The 21782-nt window shown below is 44.6% G+C and overlaps 1 protein-coding gene across 1 annotated transcript in view; it reads left to right on the forward strand.

Moving 5' to 3' along the window:
- Positions 1–1870: 1870 nt before the first annotated feature.
- Positions 1871–21782, forward strand: part of CAMK1D (calcium/calmodulin dependent protein kinase ID) — a 214204-nt gene continuing 194292 nt past the window's right edge. The window contains exon 1 of the mRNA XM_028747312.2: positions 1871–2092. Within this exon, the coding sequence (XP_028603145.2) occupies positions 2001–2092 (92 nt within the window). The 5' untranslated portion in view covers positions 1871–2000. The remainder of the gene's footprint in view (positions 2093–21782) is intronic.

Genomic DNA, 21782 nt, shown 5'->3' on the forward strand with positions numbered 1-21782 from the left:
GGGACCACAGCCCCCCCCCCTTAGATGGGCTTAAATTAACTAATTGCCCGCCTGCAAACCTTACTGGTAAATTTGCTCTAAACCCTGGAAGCCGTTCTTAATTTTAAAATGTGGAGTTTGCTGTGATTCCTGGGAGATAAAGTAAACAGGTGCTGTCAGTGTGACATTTGAGTATAAAAAAGAATTACCATTGAAAACCCAGTATGACAGATCAGACTCGGGGGTGAAACGTGCACGTCCCATGACTGAGCCAAGGTCAATGCTGCTGCATCCCGAATCCCAGATGTGCAGACGGAGGGGAAGAGTCTTCCTCCCAGCTCAAAGGCACTCCACATATTTCTGATTGAGAGCTAAGCACTGGTTAACCAACCTTGCTTGAAACTCCTCCATTTTTAGCAAAGTAGCAGGTTCCGAAATGTTGGCCAGGGAGGGGCTTGGGATGCTGGGGAAAGAGGCCGAGCAGCCCCGTTTCCACCCCGTTTGTGTATGTTGGTGTACACACCAGGGAGGTGTTGACCACAGTGATGGTTTTTCACGCCTTTGTTCGAGACAAACAGCTTAAGGATACAGATTGATGTGAAGCTGGTGTGAGAAGCAACTCATCCAACAGTAATATCTTATAACAAGGTGTGTATGTATTTTGGATAACGGTCATGTGAACACAAAAACTCCACACTGTACATTAACAGGACAGTGTACATTAACCAGGAATGTGAACACAGCCATATAGGAGCTGGACAAAATGAATAATTTGTTCTTAGGGTATTATAGCATCCTAAATGAAAACAACAACATTAATAGCCTATAGAAATTATTAATCCGAATAATAAATTATTAGCTAGGACGGGGATAATGATCCTTGGAAGTCAGGGTGAGAATTGTGCTGAAGAAAAAAGACAAGTGCAGGGAGAAGGCTCAACACGAGTTCTACTCAGAGTAGGCTCCTTTAAGTGAATGCGGCACAACGGGTCGCTGGTGGTTGGAGCCCACCCGGGGATTCCTGCATTGCGCGGGGTTGGGCTAGATGACCCTCGAGCTCCCTCCAGCTCTACCATTCGGCGATGAGCAGGCTTCTTCCTTCAGCGGGTCCCCTCCGAGCGGAACTCCGTTGCAGACCACCCGCGCTCATCTGTAGCGGGTCAGTGCTGCATTTCGGGGAATGGCGAGCCCTTTCAAGTTCTCTACCTGCCTCGATTCTGCAATGCCAATGGAACACCCCTCCTTGCCACCTCTCTCCTTCCGGACGGAGAGAAAGGCTGCAGCTGAAAGCGAAAAGGCTGACGCTCCTCGCCAAGCCCCGGCTCGGCTCCGGCTCGGCCCCGCGGAGAGAGGCCGGAGCCGGGGGTCGCTGAGCGGCGGCGGCGGCGCCCAGGTTTCGAGGCCCCTTTCCGGCGCCCCGCGGCTCCGGCCGGGAGAAAGGGGAGCCCAGAAAGGGGCGCGCGGGTCTCCGGCGGGCCGCCGTCTCTATACATATATATATAGACTAGAGGATCCTTTTGCTGCAATGCGAATTTGTCCGAAGGCGGCGGCGGCGGCGGCGGCGGGAAGCCTGGAGGAGGCGCGCGGGGGGCGGCGCGGGGGGCGGCGGCTTGGCTGGCTCGCTTCCCCGCCCGGCCATTTCCATAACAACCAAGCGCAGCCCAACGTGCCGCCCCAACGCCGCGCCTGAGGCGAGCCGAGTCCGCGCTGCGCTGCCAAGTCCTCGGGCTGCAAAGTTCCTTCTGGGCTGCGAAAGGGGGGGGGGGATATAGAGGCGAAGGCGGAGCTGGGGAGGCGGGGGCAGCTGGCCTGTCGCGGCTCGGCTCTGCCCGCTTTCTGGTCGGGCGGCGGGAGGGGAGGCTGCCGAAAAGGGGCCGGGAGGGAGAGCGGAAAGGCGGCGCGGAGGAGGAGGAGAAGCAGCAGCAGCAGCAGCAGGAAGTGGGCGCGCGAGGCGGCAGCGGAGGAGGCGGCGAAGAGAAAGCCAAAGCCGGCCGGGCTGCTGCTCCTGCCGGCGCCGCGCCATGGCCCGCGAGAACGGCGAGGACGGCTCCTCGTGGAAGAAGCCAGCCGACGACATCAGCAAGATCTTCGAGTTCAAGGAGACGCTGGGCACGTAAGTCCGGGCGGGCGAGGGGGCTCCGGCCCGGGCCGCGGCGAAAGGGGGAGCGGGGGCCGGAGAGACGCGCAGCTGCCTCCCCGCCTTGGGACCAGGAGAGCGCTCCCTTCTCCTCCCTCCTCGCTCCCCGTCGGTGTGGAGCGGGAATGCCAGGTTCGCCTGGGACCCCCGTCCAGGAGCCCCGGGGCCCCCTCGGGCCGGGCCGGCAGGCAGAGCTCGCTCCCGCCCGGCGCCGGGGCTCAGCGGAGAAGTCCGGGCTGAGCGCGAGAGAGCAAGGAGACGGGGTGCTGCGGGGCGTGCGGACAGGGCACATGTGCTGCGGCATTTGGGGGCCGTGCTGGCACGCGCGTGCTTCAGTTTCCAGAGGGCGCCGTGGACATAATTTGACACTTGGGCAGATCCCGCGCTTGCATGGCCGGGCATCCCTGGAGGCTGCTGCATTATAGCCGTGCGAGAGGGAACTTGGGCTGGGCAGCTCTCCCTGCCAGAGGGCATGAAGCAGTGCAGTGCAGTATTTTAGTGTTCACATTTGCAAATGCCAGTATGTGAGAAGGCAGGTGTGCTGGTGAAAGTGTGCGCGCATGTGTACTCTGCTATTGAGATTTTTAAGGTCTTATGAATCCTTGAAAAGGCGCTGTTCAAATATGCTTTTGCATTGCGTAGATCGCAAGCTACTTTGAAACAGTGGCGATGGTAACTGCCCTTTTCTTTTGGGGGCAAAATGCATGCTGTCATATAGGAATCAGGAGAGTCAGTTGTACATATTAATAGCAATGGAATTTAAAAGGACAGCGTAAATATGGTTTGACTTTTATGCTTTCTTCTAAAGCTGACTGCAGAGTCTATTCATAGAAAGAAGAGCAGAATAATCAGAGTGGATTGGCTGTGGGGTTTTCCCAGTGCATTGGTGTAGCTTAACTGTTGTTGCTAGAAGAGTATGCCCTCCCCCCTCTTTATTTATAGTGCTTGGATACACAGATCAGCAAAACAGATTTTTTTAAAAAAATTTTTTTGTCTGAATCAACATACTCAAATAGTTTAAAGGAACAAGGTGTGATAGGAAAATAGTTTTCAGTTTAGCAGTTGTTTTTTAAATAAGATGTTCTAGGTGCAGATGGCTGTGTATTGTAGGAAAGGTCAATAGACGGACTGCTATGTAGTTGTTGATTTTAGGTTTGTATGCACATCTGGCTCTGCTGTAAGCGCAGCTGCATTTTTAATGCTATGCCTCTTTAGGATAGCTTAGGTGATAATTATTATGGCAGTATTAACTCGCACTACACTTGCTGCACCCTGCCCGTACAATAAAAACCTCACTAGCAGTGTCATGACATTTATGTTTCGCTGTGTTTCATGGGGGAAGTTTGTTGAAAATGTTACTATCCTGATTTTCTGAACGCGAGTGCAGCAATCGGACATTTAACATGGAGGTGGTTTATGCAGGTTGGTATTGATCAGGCATTCATAGTAGGTAGCAAAACATAGATTTCACTTTATGTGTGTGCTGCTCTATGGATATTTGCACTATTTTTTGTCCCTGGGTGTTTGCTAATAACTTGTACTATCAAGACTTTGTATAATAGAAACAAGCCTTTTCTTGTCATGTAATAATTAATATTAGCTAAACTGTGTTGGAGAGCATAGAGTCATCATAAGAGACTCATTTAAGAAGCAGTATAGCGATTATAAAATTTTACCTCTATGCCTGTTTAGAAATGCACTCTGCACGAGTTTGGATGCTTGAGATGGTCTAAAAGGTATTTGACTTTGGGGACAATTCCAGCGCTGCCACTGACTAGAATGCCTATCAGTAAATACTGCATAGTGGCGTCATCTTGCCCTGAAGGTGATGCATTGATTCAAATGGTTTCCTGTAGCTTGTGCCAAAGAAAATAATTACGTTTACTACTAGATCACTTGTGCCATTAACCTTTAATTGGTTAGTGTTGTAATTTATGACCTATGACCACAAAGCTATATTTAACTATATAGTTGTCAACTTGGAGGTTTTGTGGTTTTCTTTATTATAAAACACCTGGACTTAATTTTATGCATGAAAGTTAGGACCAGGAAAAGTTTGGTTAAGAATACAACAGGGTTGCCAACATATTTGGCAATTTCTATTTTAAGCCATTTCATTATGCCCTGGGTGGTGTGCGCTCGTAAAACCCCCAAAAACCAAATTCTGCTCAACACAATCTAACTGCTGTATCAAGGAAAACTGGATTCTGTGACTAGTATAACTTACGCAATTTAAACTTAATTTATTTTACATGGAATAATGTATTCTGCAATTCCTCCTATTTTGCCTGTTGCACTCTGACTTGGTTTGCCACAGGAAGGAATAAGGAGGTCTTCAGGGAACTGGAATCCTTCCCTGCCATTGGAAGACTTATTCATCCATCCATCTGGCTTATGAGATTTTACCACACTTTTCCTACATGCTTTCAAATATATGCTCACTACTATGAAGGTTAGAGACTGGTTTTTAAAATGAGAACTGTGACTCTCAGGTTAGATTCTGCACCTAACAAACCCTGTACCTTGGCTGTGCTCCTTGGAATTGTGACACATACACATACACAGCACACCACATTACAATTAAGGCTGCAATCCTAAACTCTTACCTAGAAGTTGTTGTTGTTTAGTCGTCTAATTGTGTCCGACTCTTCGTGACCCCCTGGACCAGAGCACGCCAGGCACCTCTGTCTTCCACTGCCTCCCACAGTTTGGTCAGACTCATGTTTGTAGCTTTGAGAACACTGTCCAACCACCTCGTCCTCTGCCGTCCCCTTCTCCTTGTGCCCTCCATCTTTCCCAACATCAGGGTCTTTTCCAGGGAGTCTTCTCTTCTCATGAGGTGGCCAAAGTATTAGAGCCTCAGCTTCAGGATCTGTCCTTCCAGTGAGCGCTCAGGGCTGATTTCCTTCAGAATGGATAGGTTTGATCTTCTTGCAGTCCATGGGACTCTCAAGAGTCTCCTCCAGCACCATAATTCAAAAGCATCAATTCTTCGGTGATCAGCCTTCTTTATGGTCCAGCTCTCACTTCCATACATCACTACTGGGAAAACCATAGCTTTAACTATACGGACCTTTGTTGGCAAGCTGATGTCTCTGCTTTTTAAGATGCTGTTTAGGTTAGTCATTGCTTTTCTCCCAAGAAGCAGGCGTCTTTTAATTTTGTGGCTGCTGTCACCATCTGCAGTGATCATGGAGCCCAAGAAAGTAATATCTCTCACTGCCTCCATTTCTTCCCCTTCTATTTGGCAGGAGGTGATGGGACCAGTGGCCATGATCTTCGTTTTTGTGATGTTGAGCTTCAAACCATATTTTGTGCTCCCCTCTTTCACCCTCATTAAAAGGTTCTTTAATTCCTCCTCACTTTCTGCCATCAAGGTTGTGTCATCTGCATATCTGAGGTTGTTGATATTTCTTCTGGCAATCTTAATTCTGGCTTGGAATTCATCCAGCCCAGCCCTGCACAGCATAGCTCATAGCTTCTCTGAGTTATTCAAGCCCCTTCGCCACGGCAAGGCAGTGATCCATGAAGGGGCTTACCTAGAAGTAAGCCCCATTTAATTCTGTGGGATTTACTTCTGAGTAGACATGGTTGGGATTGCACTGTAAGATAGCAATCCCATGCATATTCAGCCCAGATATGCTTCTGAATAAATATGCATAGCTCTAAAAGCCTGGCTTAGCATTATGGTCCAAACCAGAGGTTGTGGTTTGTTTCATGCCAGTCAAGGTTTGTTCTTGGCTTGTTAGTAACAGTTTGTTTGAACAAAGCAAACCATGATCCCCTGGTTGGATGTAATACTAACCTAGGATTGTGGCTAATTTCCTTTGCATGCTAGCAGAGAGCAGCCAAACTGCCCAGACAGGTAGGTGAACGGTAAATCATTAATGATAGCATACCATGGCATGAGAAGCGAGCCATTGTCTACCTTTCCCATCTTCATTAATTTTCCAAAATGCTTATGGAATGGGTCAAGTCTGTGTTCTTTTGTTCATGTAGTCCTGAGTCATAAGCAGCGTAAAGCTGGATTGATTTACAGTCAGCTGGAATGGTGACTTCATTCTTATGCAGTCATATAAGCTACATGGAAAATATTGAATTCCTTGGAGCAGCGATGGAGGAAGCCACTCGGGCACCTAGGGTGGCACGCCATAGGGATGGGGCGAGCCTCCCATACGCAGAGCCTCCGGAGTCTGCCTGCCTCCTCCCACTCAGCCGCCCTACAGCTGGGGGGGGGGGGGGAGGCAGTGGGCAGACAGTTTGGGCAGCGCAGAGCCACCCAAGCCACCGTGTCTTCCAGGAGAGACATTGCAGGCCCTGTAGTGAGTGCCGCCTGGCATTTTGTCACACCCACAGTGGTGACACCCGGGGCGGACCGCCCCCACCGCCCCCCTTCCTCCACCCCTGCCTTGGAGACCTGAACACTTACGTTCTGCTTCCAATTCTCCTGGCTCATATAAAGGAGATAGATAGGCTTTTAAGTGAAAAATAACATGTGTAAGGCCTAGGAGAATGGTTTGATTGAATGCTTTTCAACTGATGGTACTCGTAAAACCTGACATACTTTGAAGTACCACTGGCTGAAAAGCACTGGTCACGGGAGCTGCTGTAGACATTGTGAGGAAAATGAGCCATGAATGAGTGAGTGAGGCTGAAATTTCATTGGCTTTTGCTGTTCTAAAAGGCCCTTAGGCTACCAAGACATGCATTTGTGCACAGTGTGCAGCTTGGGCCTGAATGAGAGTATGTGTGCGCCAGAAGCAGCAAAGGTTCCCTGATGTTTCTCCCCACACAACCACTTGAAGCTGGATCTTTTACATCAGGGATGGGGAACCTGTTGTTAAAATACAGCTACAATAATCCATGACCATCGGCCATGCTGGCTGGAGTCAAACAACATCTGGATTGCTACAGGTCTTTCAGTTCTGGGGTCTATTTTTGCTTAGAAAAGTAAGTGCTATTTAATTCAGAGGTTTAGTCCCAAGTAAATATGCAGAGGATTGCAGCCTTGTTGCATACACTTACTTAGGAGTAAGTTCTAGTGATCTTTCAGTCTAATCTTATGCAGAGCTGCACAGGCCTAAGCCCACTGATGTAAAAATTCACAAAACAAGTTCCACTACCAAAAAACCTCTATTTGTCATATATTCTGTCATCGTAGCCAATACCAGTACTGATTTCTGACTGCTTGTAGCTTCTGATAGGAGAATGCCAAACTGAAATAATTATGTATTCTAATCTTGTTTCTGCCGCACCTTTTAAAAGGCTTTGAGCATGTATGTTTTATAGTAGCTACTTTTATAGAATTTACAAATAGCTAAAAGCTTTGTCCACTGTTCCTTAGTCTTGTCTATGAGGCAACTAGAAATTAATGCAAATTATTTTGGATAACTCTGGTAATTTTGTTAGTTCAACTACCATGACATAATTTTATAATTTAATTTTGCCCCGATACTGAAACTGAACCATATTCTGCACTGACATGTGTTAGTGAGTGTTGATCATATGACTCATAGGTTTTTGTTTGTTGAAGCATGCATCCTAACATTAGCTTCTTATGCTACCAGTTCATCATTGTAGTGCACAACTGGGACCATGGGAGGAAGGGTTGAAATAATATTTCTTCTGGTTCCTAGGATGGGGCAAAACTAGGCTTTATTTCACCTGGGTCCAAGACCCAGTTTGCCCCCCCCCCAACACATTCGCATGCACACACACACAGGCTGGGAGCCTCAATGGCACCCCTCTGGGGGTTTTACCTGGGGCAAAAGCCCTGGCTATCCCCCCCCCCCCTAGCTACGGCTCTGCCTAGGATCTAATAGCACCGTTTTTTAAACTAGTCTTGTGGAAAGCTGGGATAATATTTACATTTCTAGCTCTCACATGAGATTTTTAGGAGTCTGGTTGATGAGGTGTCTGCAGTTTTCCCAACACTGATGGCAAGTGCCCCAGAGACAGGCAAGTTTATGACAGAACAGTGCTTTTTCATGCGTGTCCCATGGCAACCCTGATGCCCCATTCAGGAAAGGGTGCCCCCTTTAGACCATGACACTTGTTCCTGTTTCTGACCACCATCAATTCCTAGCAGTGTTTTCCCCCTGGGTGAACTCAAGGGAGCTCAGGGCTGGCCTCTTTCCCCACCAAATGTTAAAAGTGTGGCATTCACTATAACAACTTCATGGTGAGTACCAGAACTTTTTGGCTGAGGAGGGGAAAGCACCGGAGGAGCGCTGGAAATAGTGTGTGCGCGTGCGCACGGGTGCTCCTCCGACCCGGAAGAGCGCGTGTGTGCACACACTCTGGCCCATCCTCCGATGGACGGAGAGTCAACCGGCCCATCCTCCGATTAAGGTTGCCGACCTCTGAGTTAGACAAACTGTTGCATCTTCTTGAAAATCTTCAAGGCCTTCTTCAATTTCAAACTGACACAAACATGTTTGGGCAGTGGTTTTTATTTTGTACTAAGCTTACATATTGTAAGGGAGCTTAAGCAAGATGCTCACCAGATAGACATTGAAAAGTAGAGTCTATACATTTCTCTCTCTCTCTCTCTCTCTCTCTCTCTCTCTCTCTCTCTCTCTCTCTTCTTGCATTCCATTGTATCTATTATCTTCTCATTAAAAATGTAATCCCTATTTTATAACTTACATAGAATGTATTTATTTTAAACATTTCAAGGCCATGCTCACTTACATTAACAATCATAAACTGCAATAGCACAGCTCAATAAAACCCTCTCATTTAAAACAACTGTCTAAAACAATTCGCAGGCCAGCAGCACATCATAATAAGCTAGAACTTTAAAAAATGATTGACATAATAACCAAAGAAAATTAAAGGAATTACAGGCCCCTGCAGAGTATATGCTTTCTCAGTTAGGATGTATGAATATCATGGTAGTATATTTTAAAACAGATTTTGATTACAGTTATATTACTCAGAAACAGAGCAAAGATATATGTTTGCTAATTATTATTACTGTTGTAATGTTGTTAATTGTTGCTTTTACTGTATCATTGATGCACAAATCAGTCTGCAAAGCGATAAACAGGACAGATGCATGCTCTGGAGATTCTTTTCAAGTCTAACTTGCTTCATTAAGCTGTTGCGAATAATAACTTTTCAGTTCATGCTTGTTTTCATACTCTTGAAAATGAGTGTAAAATTAGGTCCTATTAAGTAGGTCCTCTTAATATGTGAACATCATTACTGGTAGTAAGTTGAGAACCATATTATCTAAGTTTGTAACAACCAGGCAAGCCCAAATGAAACAATTATGATATTTTGCTTATGCATCATTTTCAAGGACAGTGGTAGCAGTGTAAACATGCCCCAGATCCACAGCTCTGTGGTGTGTTCTGTGTCATACAAATAAATGCCCAAAGCCAGTGATTTTTTCTAGGAAAAATGGTGTAGGTACTGCGGACTGTTGAGTACCGCCAGAAAAAAAGCACTGGTCCCAAGGTTTGGGACACCAACTGTGCAAATGATGGTGCCTCTTTTCAAAAGGAGAGTCCAGGGAGCATGTCAGTTGCTGGGTCAAGGTCACAGCTGATGCCTAGCCTTGCATTGTAGTGTCTGCTGTGGCTTATAATCTTGTAACCTGTAGCCTGCTGTATGCTGGAACACTATATTGATTTTTGGAATAAACCATTTAAACCTAATAACTGTGACAATAGCTCAAGCCCTGAGTCTGAAAGTGGGAGCTAGAACAATATGTGCTTTTTGCCATGTTCGAAAGGATGGTTTTATTCTTATGCATTTCTGTGCAAATTTAATCAGTCAGTTGATTGAATTGACAATGCAATCATTCATGTGCTTACTCAGAAGTAATTTCTACTGTGTTCAGTGGGGCTTTCTCTGGAAAAGTGTGCATAGATTTGCAGTCTGAGACTCATACAAGTTTTGTTCTCCTTCCCTTCTCACACGCCACTCGCCCCCGTGGGACAGGGAGCACTGCAGTGTGGCCCTGTCCTGCCATGCAGGGGCATACATGATTATTCAGGCAGGGCGGATCACGTGGCTCTTTTCAACAGACTTCTCACTCCCCTCTCTGGTCAGGGAGTTCCAAGATTGCTACCATAGAAACACAATACTTTCATTTGGCCAGTAATGTAAAGGGAAGATGTAACAGCTGAATAGAAATTCTGACTAGCTTGTTCTCAGTATCATTTCTGTCCATTCTCCTAGGAGTGGGAAAACCTTGATTATATTAGGAAATATGTGTGCATTTGAAAACCAAGGAAAATGTCATTCTATTTGAAGTGGAAAATTTATTTAGAATGCAGTGCTGTGCTGGTGGGGGGAGTTAAATGTTTCTGAGGGTGCAGTGGCTTGGATCTAAAAGCTACTTTCAGCTGTGCTGTGGGCCATTTGTCCTTTTCCACTTCTCTATGTGCAGCCCCCCCCCCCGAAGAGCTGCTTTGGAGGATCCCTTCACACCCCCACCCCCACCCCCAGAGCCAGTGTTGGGGCGGGAAGCAGAGATGGGAAAGGTATCCCTCCTCTGCTGCAAGAGGGGCACCTGCCTTTGGATCCAAACCTTTATCTTCCCAGTGAAGTTATGAACTACAAAATGTGTTCTTCCCTTCTACTTTAGACAAAATAGTTTTTGAGTAGAAAAGTAAAAGAACTCTAAGTAGCCTCTATCTCTGAGAGGCTTAAAGCAGTTTTCACACATCCTTAACATCCTCTTTACTGTTTGTGGCTTTCCTGATCAACTGACTTGAACATATGCCAACATCTACTGCTGCGTTTGCTTGGTGCTGCTGTTGTGGTTTCTTTTTAATTATAGCCCAGGGAAAGTGATGCTCCTTTGATGGATTTAGTGAGGTGGTGAATATGATATGAAGCACTCTTGCTCATGTATTTACATCTGTGAGCTTTTCTCCAGGGTAGGGAAGAACCAGACACTTGCCTTTTTGTTTCACAGGTGTGGTGCCAGCCAGGTAGGGTGGTTGCTGGCCTAATAGTAGTTTCTAGTAATTAGCACCTTTCTGAAGAGCAGAGCCATTGGCCTGGACACCTGCTATGGTTGCCCAGGGCAACCCCAAGATTCCCTTGGGGAGCTGGCAGTTCAACCCACATTTACCCCTGCAATTGATTTGGCTCAGTGCCTCCAGCACCTGCAATGACAGGACTGCGACAGAAGTGAAGAAAAAACACACAATTAAAAGTACATCTACTATCATTACTATGAAGAAGGCAAAACTCTGCATAGCAAAGACCGGTTGCAAATGCAGGTCACTTCTGCAACAAGGACATTGACACATGAATCGGGGTGATGGCAATGGGCAAGCTCTACTAGCAGACTAGAGGAGAAAGGTTCCCTCTCAGGTCCACCCCACCCCAAAACCAGTTGCTTCAGCCTGATGGTTCCAGGGATCTGCCTCTCCTCCTGCCATGCAGCGTGGCTGAATGGCAACCAAAACAGCCAATCGGCCAACCCCAGAAAACAAGAGGGGAAGACTCCAGATGCGTCTTAGGCTGCTCCCCCAACCAATGGGTTCAAAGGAGGATCTCAGTAAGTTGGAAACCGGAGGATTTTGCTAAATTGTACCTTACTTGAGACTTCACTATATCAGATGGCTGCAGTGCATTTTTAAGCTTCACCCTCCTGTGGTAATAATTGTTCCATTGCCGAGACAATCATTCTTGGTAGGACTCCTGGGGTTCTTTGCTTTGTCTTGTGAATAATGTCTTCATTATGCATACAAACCAGAAAGCAAAGCAAGTTAAGATATCAAACTTTTATGTAAACAGGCCAAATTATGTTAAGGTGAAGTAAATACAGTAACAGAGGAGAGAGAAGGGCTGCATGAATTTTCCATTACATGATCAGTTCATTCTTGCTCTTAAAATGCCACGTCTGAAGGTTTCTTTTTCTGTTTCTTTTTGAGTAAGACTATTGTTGCTCAGTATAGCCAATAAGACAAAGAAGAAAAGCCACTGAAATATCTCAAATTTGTACATAAATAATTCAACATTTCAGTAGTTGAGACAAAATCAACACCATCACTCAAAAGCTTTACAAAACTAGTCCAAAGTATGAGGTGAACCAAAATGTTAATGTTCTTTCCATAAAATCCTTTCAAATCCATGTGGGTTTGCTCTATTTCCCACCACCACCAGAGTCCAGCTGGCTAGGACATGAAGCAGGGCCTTCTCATTTGTGGCACCTGGAGTATGGCATTCCCTACCATGGGAGGCCTGATTTCTTCCCTTCTCCCCCTTTAAAGGATTTTCAAAGAATTGTGAAGACTTTTTTGATTCATCAATATTTATTCTAATTTTGTTCCCTTCCTGCTGGAAGAGCAACACTAAAACGAATGAGTAGGAAGCTTACAAGCAATGTCGCCCTCTAGACAGAGGCAGGTGGTGGATGGTATGGCAGTGACCCATTTGCTGCAAAGGGGCAGACTCCAGTGCTGGAGAGGCACCAAAGGGAGCCCTGGTCGCAGTAAATTCTATTTTTTTTAATAGATATTTATTAAGATTTTTAAAGTGTTACAAAATGAAAAAAGAAAAAAGAAAAATACAAAATAAAAATAGTTAAAAACAATTCCATCTTTCCTTTGCTTATCTTTCGTTTGCTTATTTCCCGGACCTCCTCACACCTCCCTTTTTTGTATTCCAATTCAATTTATTAATTCAGCAAATCCTTTCCCTCTTTATTTATCCTAATCTTTCATTGCATTACCTTAATCTATTTTCATCTTATCTTGTAAAAAACCTTAAAACTTAAAGCTTAAATCTTATTTTTACCAACTTCTCATAACCATAATATTCTTACCTAATTCTTTAAACATTTTTGCTAGAGCCAAGCAATTTCCTTTCAACATCTTTCTAACATTCATCAATTTTATAAAACAATCCTAGTAACAAAAAAAGAAATAAAGACAATCCAATCTTCATCCAGCGTCCCTTCCTCCTGGTCCCGGGTTTTGTCAGTCCTTTTTATCCCATTGATCTAGCGCATTAACCTGGTAACCTTATATCCGAGGCCCTTAAGTCTCTTCCATGTCCCTTCCGCGGCTCTTCTTCATATTCTCCTTTCACTCGTGGGAACTCCAGCTTGGTAATGTTTTTGACCCTTTTCAACAAATCAGCCCCTTTTCTATAGTCCAAACTAAACTCCGTGTGGTATTTAAAAACATGTTTCAAAATCCTTCCAAAATTGGGAGCCCCCGCAGCTCCAAACCTCTCACGGCCCATTGCCAGACTCGGAAAGTCCAAACATCCCTGCACAGGGGGATCAATCCAACCCCCCTTTTCCAAACCAGTCCAAATTTTATCTTTCCAAGTCTGGTTTTTTCCAAGTTCATTTGTCAAATCCAAAAGCTCATGTTCCTGCAGGTCCGCAGCTCCCTCCATCTCTGGCGCCCAAGATTCAGCAGCATCCTCTTCTCTCATCTCTTCTGTCAGGGCACACTACTGATTTAATTCCTGGGTAGGCTCCATATATTTTCCCACTGCCTGTTCAAAATTTCCCACTGCCTGTTTAAAATTTCCCACTGCCTGTTTAAAATTTCTGATCGAGTCAGTCATCAAATTCGTCTTCTCATGTAACTGTTCCAGTAGGGCATTTGTTTTATAAAAAGCACACAAAAGAGCTTCTGAATACATTGTCCTACAAGGTCACAAGTCTATTCCCACGATTGTAATCTGTGACAGCTGTAAGCTCCCTGGAATTAGTTACAGTTTCACAGTCTCCCTCTAGGGGGGAAACTTCTATTTGTTCTTTCTTTTGAGGACAAATCTAACAACAAAGTTTCTTTTTTAAAGATATTTTGTCGATATTTGTTCCTTTAAAATGCGAAAGGAAACAGTGGAATCACTATGTTTCTCTTCTTTTGGCTATCTGTCAAAAAACTTTGTCTCTGGTCAATGAGCTTCAAACATCAGTCCTGACACCCCGCTCCAGGATCAGGACGATGGAAAGTTACTTTACTTTAAGCTCACTTCTGCAGGTTTAAACAGTCAAAAAAAAAAAAAAAAAAGATCCCCCTTCTTCTCCTGCTACAGAAGGGGGGTTCAACAATTTTAGATGATGAAAGCCAATCCTTTAGAAGTGATTTTCTGAGCTCTAGTTTACGTTGTCTTTGCTTTATTCAGTCTACAAAGAAACGGAAGGCTGACTTCCTGTTTAGACCTTCCCGTCTCAGTACCAAATTGAGGTAAATTTTTAAGACCGATTCCTTTCTACTCGCAAGTCCTTATTTAAAGTCCAATTGTTCAAAGTTTAAGTACTCACATGTGATTATTTTAGAAGCCAAATTGTCCCAGGAAGAAGGCAGCGCTCTCCGGCAACGGCTATGCGGCTTCGCTCCACGGAAAAAGCAATCGACTCACAGCACTGCGCCACTTCCCCCTCTTCGCTTCGGAGCCCATTAATGGGTTCCTTTGCGGGTTGGGGGGGCGCTAAGGGTGCCCGCCGAGTCCCATGGTCACAGGCTTCATCCGCCTGTGATTTTTAAAGGGTCCCCGCTTCGCTGTAGCGGGAAAGACCCGTTTCGCACGGAGCTAGTCCCTCCAGTTCAGAGGGAGTCTGCCATTGCCGATGGCGCCACCCCGGAAGTAAATTCTACCCTCTCAGTCTGGTACATCAGCTGCAGGAATGGCAGGACATCGCTTTGGTCACTCATGCTCTGGCCATCTCCATACTTGACTATTGCAATGCACTTCATGTGGGGCTGCCTCTGAAGATGGTTTGGAAATGCCAACTAGTGGAAAATGCAGCAGCCAGGATTCCAGCCGTGGTCAGATGCTACTTTTGTGCCAGCTGCATCTGCTACTGCACTTGTGTATGTTCCAGTTTGTAATCTAAGATCTGCATCTGAGGTCCTACTTGTGTGCCTGCCAGTGAAATTGGTTAGGTTGGTGAGCACATGAAAGAGGGTCTCCTTGGTGGTGGTCCTGCAATTGTGGAACTCTCTGTTCATTCAGTTCTGGCATTCAAGAAGCCCTTTAAAATCTTATTTTTGCTATTGCCTTAGGATAATTTTGGTTAGGTTCAGTTTCTATCTGTGTATTGTTTTATGAGGTCTTGGTGCTTAGACGTGAGTATTCTAAAACTCAAATAAGTAAACTGACTTATTTACACTCCACCTTTTCCCCTGACAGGGATTCAAGGTGGCTTACCGATAAAAATAAAAACAGCTAAAAATGTAGGGGGGAAATCATTAAAACCAATGAAACACTGATAGAATTAAAACTATATGCATATACTAACAATAAAAACAGCACAATGTCAATCCCCTCATGATACGCAGTCGGTTGGCAGGAATAAGAAGTGGGTGGCATAAAAGCTCAGCAACATGGATTTGGTGCAACTAAGGTTTGGGTGTGGAACTGGACAAAATGTGTAAAGCCCTACACATACACTTAGTATTTATATAATGCTTTAAAAGTTCAAGGCACTTTGCATGAAAAGTTTGTAACCTACACAGTAGCCCTGTAAGTTAAGCCAGTGGCGGAGCTTCATGCTCTGGCACCAGGGGTGGAGAGCAGGCGGGGGCGGGGCTGGTGCACGTTCTGGGGGCGTGACATGCTGCCTGCAGGGGCGGGGCGGCAGCCGCGACGGAACCCCACTGGGATTGTGCTGCCGAGAGCTGGGTGCTCCCCCGCCCCCCTCTTCCTCCGCCAATGAGTTAGGCCCTTATCCCTTGATTGCAGTTGGGGAGGAAAGCTAAGACTGAGCGAGAAGAGTGCCCGAGGTCGCGCAGTGAGTTTGTGGCGGCAGCAGGAGTTGAACCAAGGACTTCCTCTGAAATATACTCAGAGTCGCAAAGTGATTTCATGCTCTTTATTCAGCTCATAGTGGTGAGGAGGAATGAATGAATGTCCCCTCAAAGTATCTGCTTTATATACATTATTTACACAATGGGCTGCACATGATTGGCTTATTCTGGAATTCTACTGTAAGCCAATCAGGTTGTGGATTCACTTCAATCTGGAGCATGATTGGGTGGTTCCTGCCAACCAATCATACTGCTGCATTATTCTAGGACCAATCAGACTGCTGCATTTTGGATCCTATTGTTCTAGGACCAATCAGACTGCTGCAGTTTGGATCCTATTGTTCTAGGGCCAATCAGACTGCTGCAGTTTGGATCCTATTCAACTCAGTACATAACATCCTCATTGAGAGCTATGTCTGGCCCTCTTCAAGCACCCTCCCTTCCCATTCCTTTCATGAGTTTGAGGTAATATCTGAAGAAGGCTGCTTCTCTTAGCCACCATGGTATACCAGGGAGCTCTCAGATATAGAGAGGTTCACACAGATGGCTGAACTTGCTATTCACATCTATTTATTTATTTTAAGAATTTTCATACCACTTAATAATGCCATTTCTGAGCAGAGTATAATAGGGATACAGGAAGGCTACCAAAGAGATATAGCACAACATCAGTTAAACTAAGACATTACATAAGAAAAACATGTGCTGGGATTTTTAAATGAAGTCTTCATCAAGTGCCAGAAGTTCAACAGGGCGGGGACCTGTCTCCTCTTAGCAAAGGTTTGAACACACTTGGATACGCGTTGTGTGTCCACTAACAGTGATTTCTCTGAAAACCTCAATAATTGAGCAGGGATATAAAGCATCAAGTAGTCCTTAAGATATCTTGGACCCAAGTTGTTAAGGGCCTTGTAAATTAATATAAGAGCCTTGAACCTGGCGTGCAGCATATGAGCACCCAGTTCAAGCATTTAAGCACTGTGTTATGTGCTGGCATTAGCTTCTCCCAACCTACAGTCTAACTGCAGCATTTTGCACCAGCTGAAGCTTCTGGACCATGTGCAATGGGAGCCCCACAAATTGCAGTAGTAGACTTGAGGTTACCACAGCCTGAATCACCATGGCCAGGCTACCCCTGTCCAAGAATGGGCATTGTTGGTGTACCAGCCATAGCTGTTCAAAGGCACTCCTAGTCACTGAGGCTATTTGAGCCTGTAGTGACAAAGATGGATCTAGGAGCACCCCCAAACTTTTCACCCGTTCTTTCAGAGGGAGTACAACCCCATCCAGAACAAGCAACTGGCCAGTCTTCCAGACATGGGAACCAACTACCACCAGTGCCTCCATCTTCCCAAGGTTCAAGCACAGTTTATTGGCCCTCATCCAGTCTACCACTGCCCAGGCAACAATCCAGAACTTGCACAGCTTCTCCTGACCCAGATGTTATGGAGAAACAGAGCCGTGTGTCATCAGCATGACACTTTGCTCCAAATCTCATCATGACAGCTCCCAACAGCTCAATATAGATTGAATTTTAATTTTTTTTAAATAATATTTATTAAGTTTTCCAGTTTAACAATCCAGTAAAGGCCACGTTAAAGACATTTCAAATTATAAAATAATCAAACAGTCCAAATATTAAGCCAAATCATAAAACTTTGTTTGACGTCCCATGCTCTGAGGTCGGAGGATTGCCATCATCTCTCATTTGGACTGCTTTCTTAATTAGTCCAGGTGGTTCCCATAAATCAATCTGATGTTAATCCTTCGTTCGTTTTCACAGTCTCTGAGCCTCTGAGTTCGTCCAGCAAGCGAGTTATATCAAAACAGTATATTTCTGTGTGGGTGTTTATTTTCTTCCGTGTCTTTCACTTTCACTTCTTCCTGCCAGTAGTTATCCAATACAACATGTCCCAAAATGGAGGAAATCTGGCTTTCTGCCAGATTTTCCAGCAGATGTCCAAACCTCTTTGTTTCATCTCATACCAGAACAGATAAGCCTGAACTTTGGCTGGAAGCCTCAATTCCCATCTTCCGATCTTAACAGTCCATCAGAATTAATTGCAAATTTGTAAATCTTTCCCACACAGTTAATAATTAGATCAAAATTATGTCAATATTACAGTACAGTCTCGCTTGCATATATAATCAATCGGTATTCAGACTTTCCAGGGGGATTTGCCAAGTAAAGTAGCAAACACGCAGTATATCAAAAAGAAACAAAGGAGGCTCACCCCCTTCTGTTCCGACATGCCAGTTCCATAGTCTCTCTTCCACTCGAATCCTTTAGCTCCTCAATGGCTGAATCAGTTCGCAGAGTAGTTTATCTCCCCTTACTCAGAACATGTCTGTTAATTAAGTCCGAATTACCATCTTAAAAAGCAGGAGTTTGTTCACTCATGGCTGCGACTTTGGAGAGTTGCCAAAGAGACACACAGTGTTCTCCACCCAGCGCCCCCTGGCCCTTCCTTCCTACCAGCCCTGGGGGCGGGGCGGGGGAGGATGATTACTCCCATCTCATCCTCAAAATATCCCATGTGAATGTAATCAACAGCCTCTGCCACGTCAAGCTAAACCGGAAGTGCTCGATATAGATTTTAAACAGCATTCAAGACAAGTTCATGCGCTGCAACACACCATAATGCAAGGACCATGTGACTGAAACACAATTTCCCAGGACTGTTCTCTGGATACAACCTGCTGGTAGTAATGAAGCCACTGCAAAGCAGTGCCCCTGCTACCCATCCTGAAGAGCTGGTCCAGAAGGGTTCCATGCTCAATCATATTAAAAGATGTTATTGTAGGACTTTTTCTTTTTCCTTATTATGTCATCAAAGCCTCAAATCTCTGCAAGTTATTATTCTCATCCTATACTGTGTGCTGTAAGGAGGAGATTGCTTTTTAATGGAGTTGTGTAAAGATACGCCAAGGCTCTTCAAGATGAAAAAATACCATGTCGTGCAACTGTAATTTTGAAGCGCTGGCCATTAATTTTAATTAACTAGCCCCCATATTTATGTCATCATAAACTGTACTGAACAGCAATTCTCTTGCTGAAAGCTATACAAAGGCTCCATCATATAAACACAAATGATAGGAACTTGGAAGAGAGCAGGAATAGTAGATAGACTGTTTAGAAGGACAAAGTGGATCTTACATACCATCACCATGTATCTAATGCTCTCTATTCAATGACCCAGAGTATAACACGAAGTTTTATGCACTTCACATAATCCCATTTGCTGCTATCGTGGCTATCGGCACAATCCCATATATATTTTTGCTCAGTTCTGTGTTCAGTTGAGCTTACTCTCTTGTAGATAAGTTTAAGATTGCCATCTTAATGAATTTTGAGTACTATTCTCCCCCCCCCCCAATTCAGTTCATTCTGTGGAATCAGTGGAGCTCTTTGCTGGATTTGTACATGTCGTGAACATAAAACCAGAAATACTTATGATTTTCACCAGCTGCAATATAGACTAGCACTGGAATAGCCAGCATGATGCTGTTCAGATGTTGTGAACTGCAGCTGCTCACCAGCATAGCCAATGGTCAGGGATGATGGGAGTTCACAACATCTGGAGAGCACCACATTGCCTACCTAACTTGGCAGTTCCTTTTGTCAGTGAAGCTGACCATGTCTGTGTTCATCATAAAATAGCTGGAGGTTATAAATCTTCCACTTTCAAGCTTGCACCGGCATGCCTTTCCTGCTTGTTTTTGCTTCTTCCAAGGATTGCCTCTCTGAAGGATCTGCCTGCAGTACTGCTTTCCTATATTCTGTCAAAATGACAGAATTCTGCTAACGCTTTGTGAGAGAAGTCTGGATGAAGAGGGAGGAAGGTCAAAGCAATTCCACTAGTGTGCACTTCATTTGCTACTCACATATTATGCTTGAACATTTCTCCTTTATACTGTCACCTCCTGTGCTTTTATAACACTAACAAGTTCACTTAGTAATCAAGTGTGACACTAAGTTTTATTTCCAAAATAAAGTTTGCTTATATCTAAAGCAGAATTCCCATAAAAATAAAATGTGAAAGACAGTCATCTTCTCCTTTGGTATTTCTATGGTCTGATCTACAAATGCACATTGTTTCCTTGATGTCTGTAGCATTAAATGATAGGTAGCATGTATGACTTGCTTATTACAGATATAATATCACATATATAATATTAATTTAAAAGGGAGTCATCCCAAATAATATGGCTCAGTTCAGATGTCATGAACCTAAGTCTCTAAAATGTAGTTTGAAGGTTTTGGAATGTTCCATATGTACTTCCTCCCCATTTATCCTCTCCTTTTGTGTACAGCTTTCCTCTTTCTGTGTTTAGTTAATTTATCTATCTGTGTACCATTTTTATAGACTATTTAATGTGTAAATAAACAATGTATCATAAAGACACTGCAGTCTCCACTGTGCCTCATTCCCAAAAGGAAACATGGACCCTTGGCTGAGTCCTGGAACTCCTGGCATCTCCGCACCACTTGGATGGCAGGCAGCGATATTTTCAGCATCGACAGTCAGTTTAAACTTTCAGTTGCCAGGCATCAGGTGTGGAGAAAACAACCAATGAGCTTGCATGTTTTTAGGGAGCCAATTGTCCATATTTTGGGATCTTACAGATGGTTGACAAACATCTGCTTTAATTATTGCAATTCCCAGTTTGGGTGCAAAGGCAGGACATTTATTGAGCCCTTGGGCCCCCACATACATAGCTGAGAACAAAGAAGTGCATGGCAACTGTTAAATCTGACACATCTCTATCATTGTGTCTTAAGGAATTAGTCAACTCATTCTCTCATTTGACAAGGGAACCGTGACAAAATCAAAAACTAATTTGCAGAGCAGATAATATAAATACTCTATTTCATTTCCACTGAGTGTCACTTTAATAAAAACCTGACACTTTTAATCACTGGCAATCACAGTTGAATCATTTGCTTTGAGTAATATTGCTCATATAAGTCTTATAACAGAGAATAATGCTCTCATTACTAACCCTTTTGTCATTTATCTGTCCCTAGCCAAACGATAATGCAGTTTGGTCCTGAATGAAAGCTGGGTGATTTATTTCTTCAATACCCATGGTTTCCATTTCACCCCCTGATGTATTGGTTTTCGGCCTTTTCTATAAAATATTTTCCTCCCTTTATATTCTGCAAAGTTCTGGGGAGTGTTCTAGGCAGCACATATCCTGCATGAATGACTGAGTGTGCCCTAGAACACACCCAGAACCCTCCCCTATAGTTGTATGGGAAGATAATAATAGTTGGCATTTGTGTAGCACTTTAGAGTGTTTCACAGACATTATCCTGTAATGGTGAAAAGACAAAAATCCTATAAGGCAGGTGAATGTTATTTTCCCTGTATGACAGATGGGGTGGGTGCTGAGGTTGAGAGACAGAGAGAGACTAGGTTGCCTAAGGCCTTCTACTTACCACTTCACAATAGAGGTGACAAAGGTCTGTATAGTTAAAGCTATGGTTTTCCCAGTAGTGATGTATGGAAGTGAGAGCTGGACCATAAAGAAGGCTGATCACTGAAGAATTGATGCTTTTGAATTATGGTGCTGGAGGAGACTCTTGAGAGTCCCATGGACTGCAAGAAGATCAAACCCCTCTATTCTGAAGGAAATTAACCCTGAGTGCTCACTGGAAGGACAGATCCTGAAGCTGAGGCTCCAAGACTTTGGCCACCTCATGAGAAGAGAAGACTCCCTGGAAAAGACCCTGATGTTGGGAAAGATTGAGGACACAAGGAGAAGGGTATGACAGAGGACGAGGTGGACGGATAGTGTTCTCAAAGCTACCAACATGAGTTTGACCAAACTGTGGGAGGCAGTGGAAGACAGGAGTGCTTGGTGTGCTCTGGTCCAGGGGATCACAAAGAGTAGGACACGACTAAACAACAACAATAACAACA

This window comes from Podarcis muralis, chromosome 10 (genome assembly GCF_964188315.1).
Source record: "Podarcis muralis chromosome 10, rPodMur119.hap1.1, whole genome shotgun sequence".
In the NCBI taxonomy this organism is placed as follows: Eukaryota; Metazoa; Chordata; class Lepidosauria; order Squamata; family Lacertidae; genus Podarcis; species Podarcis muralis.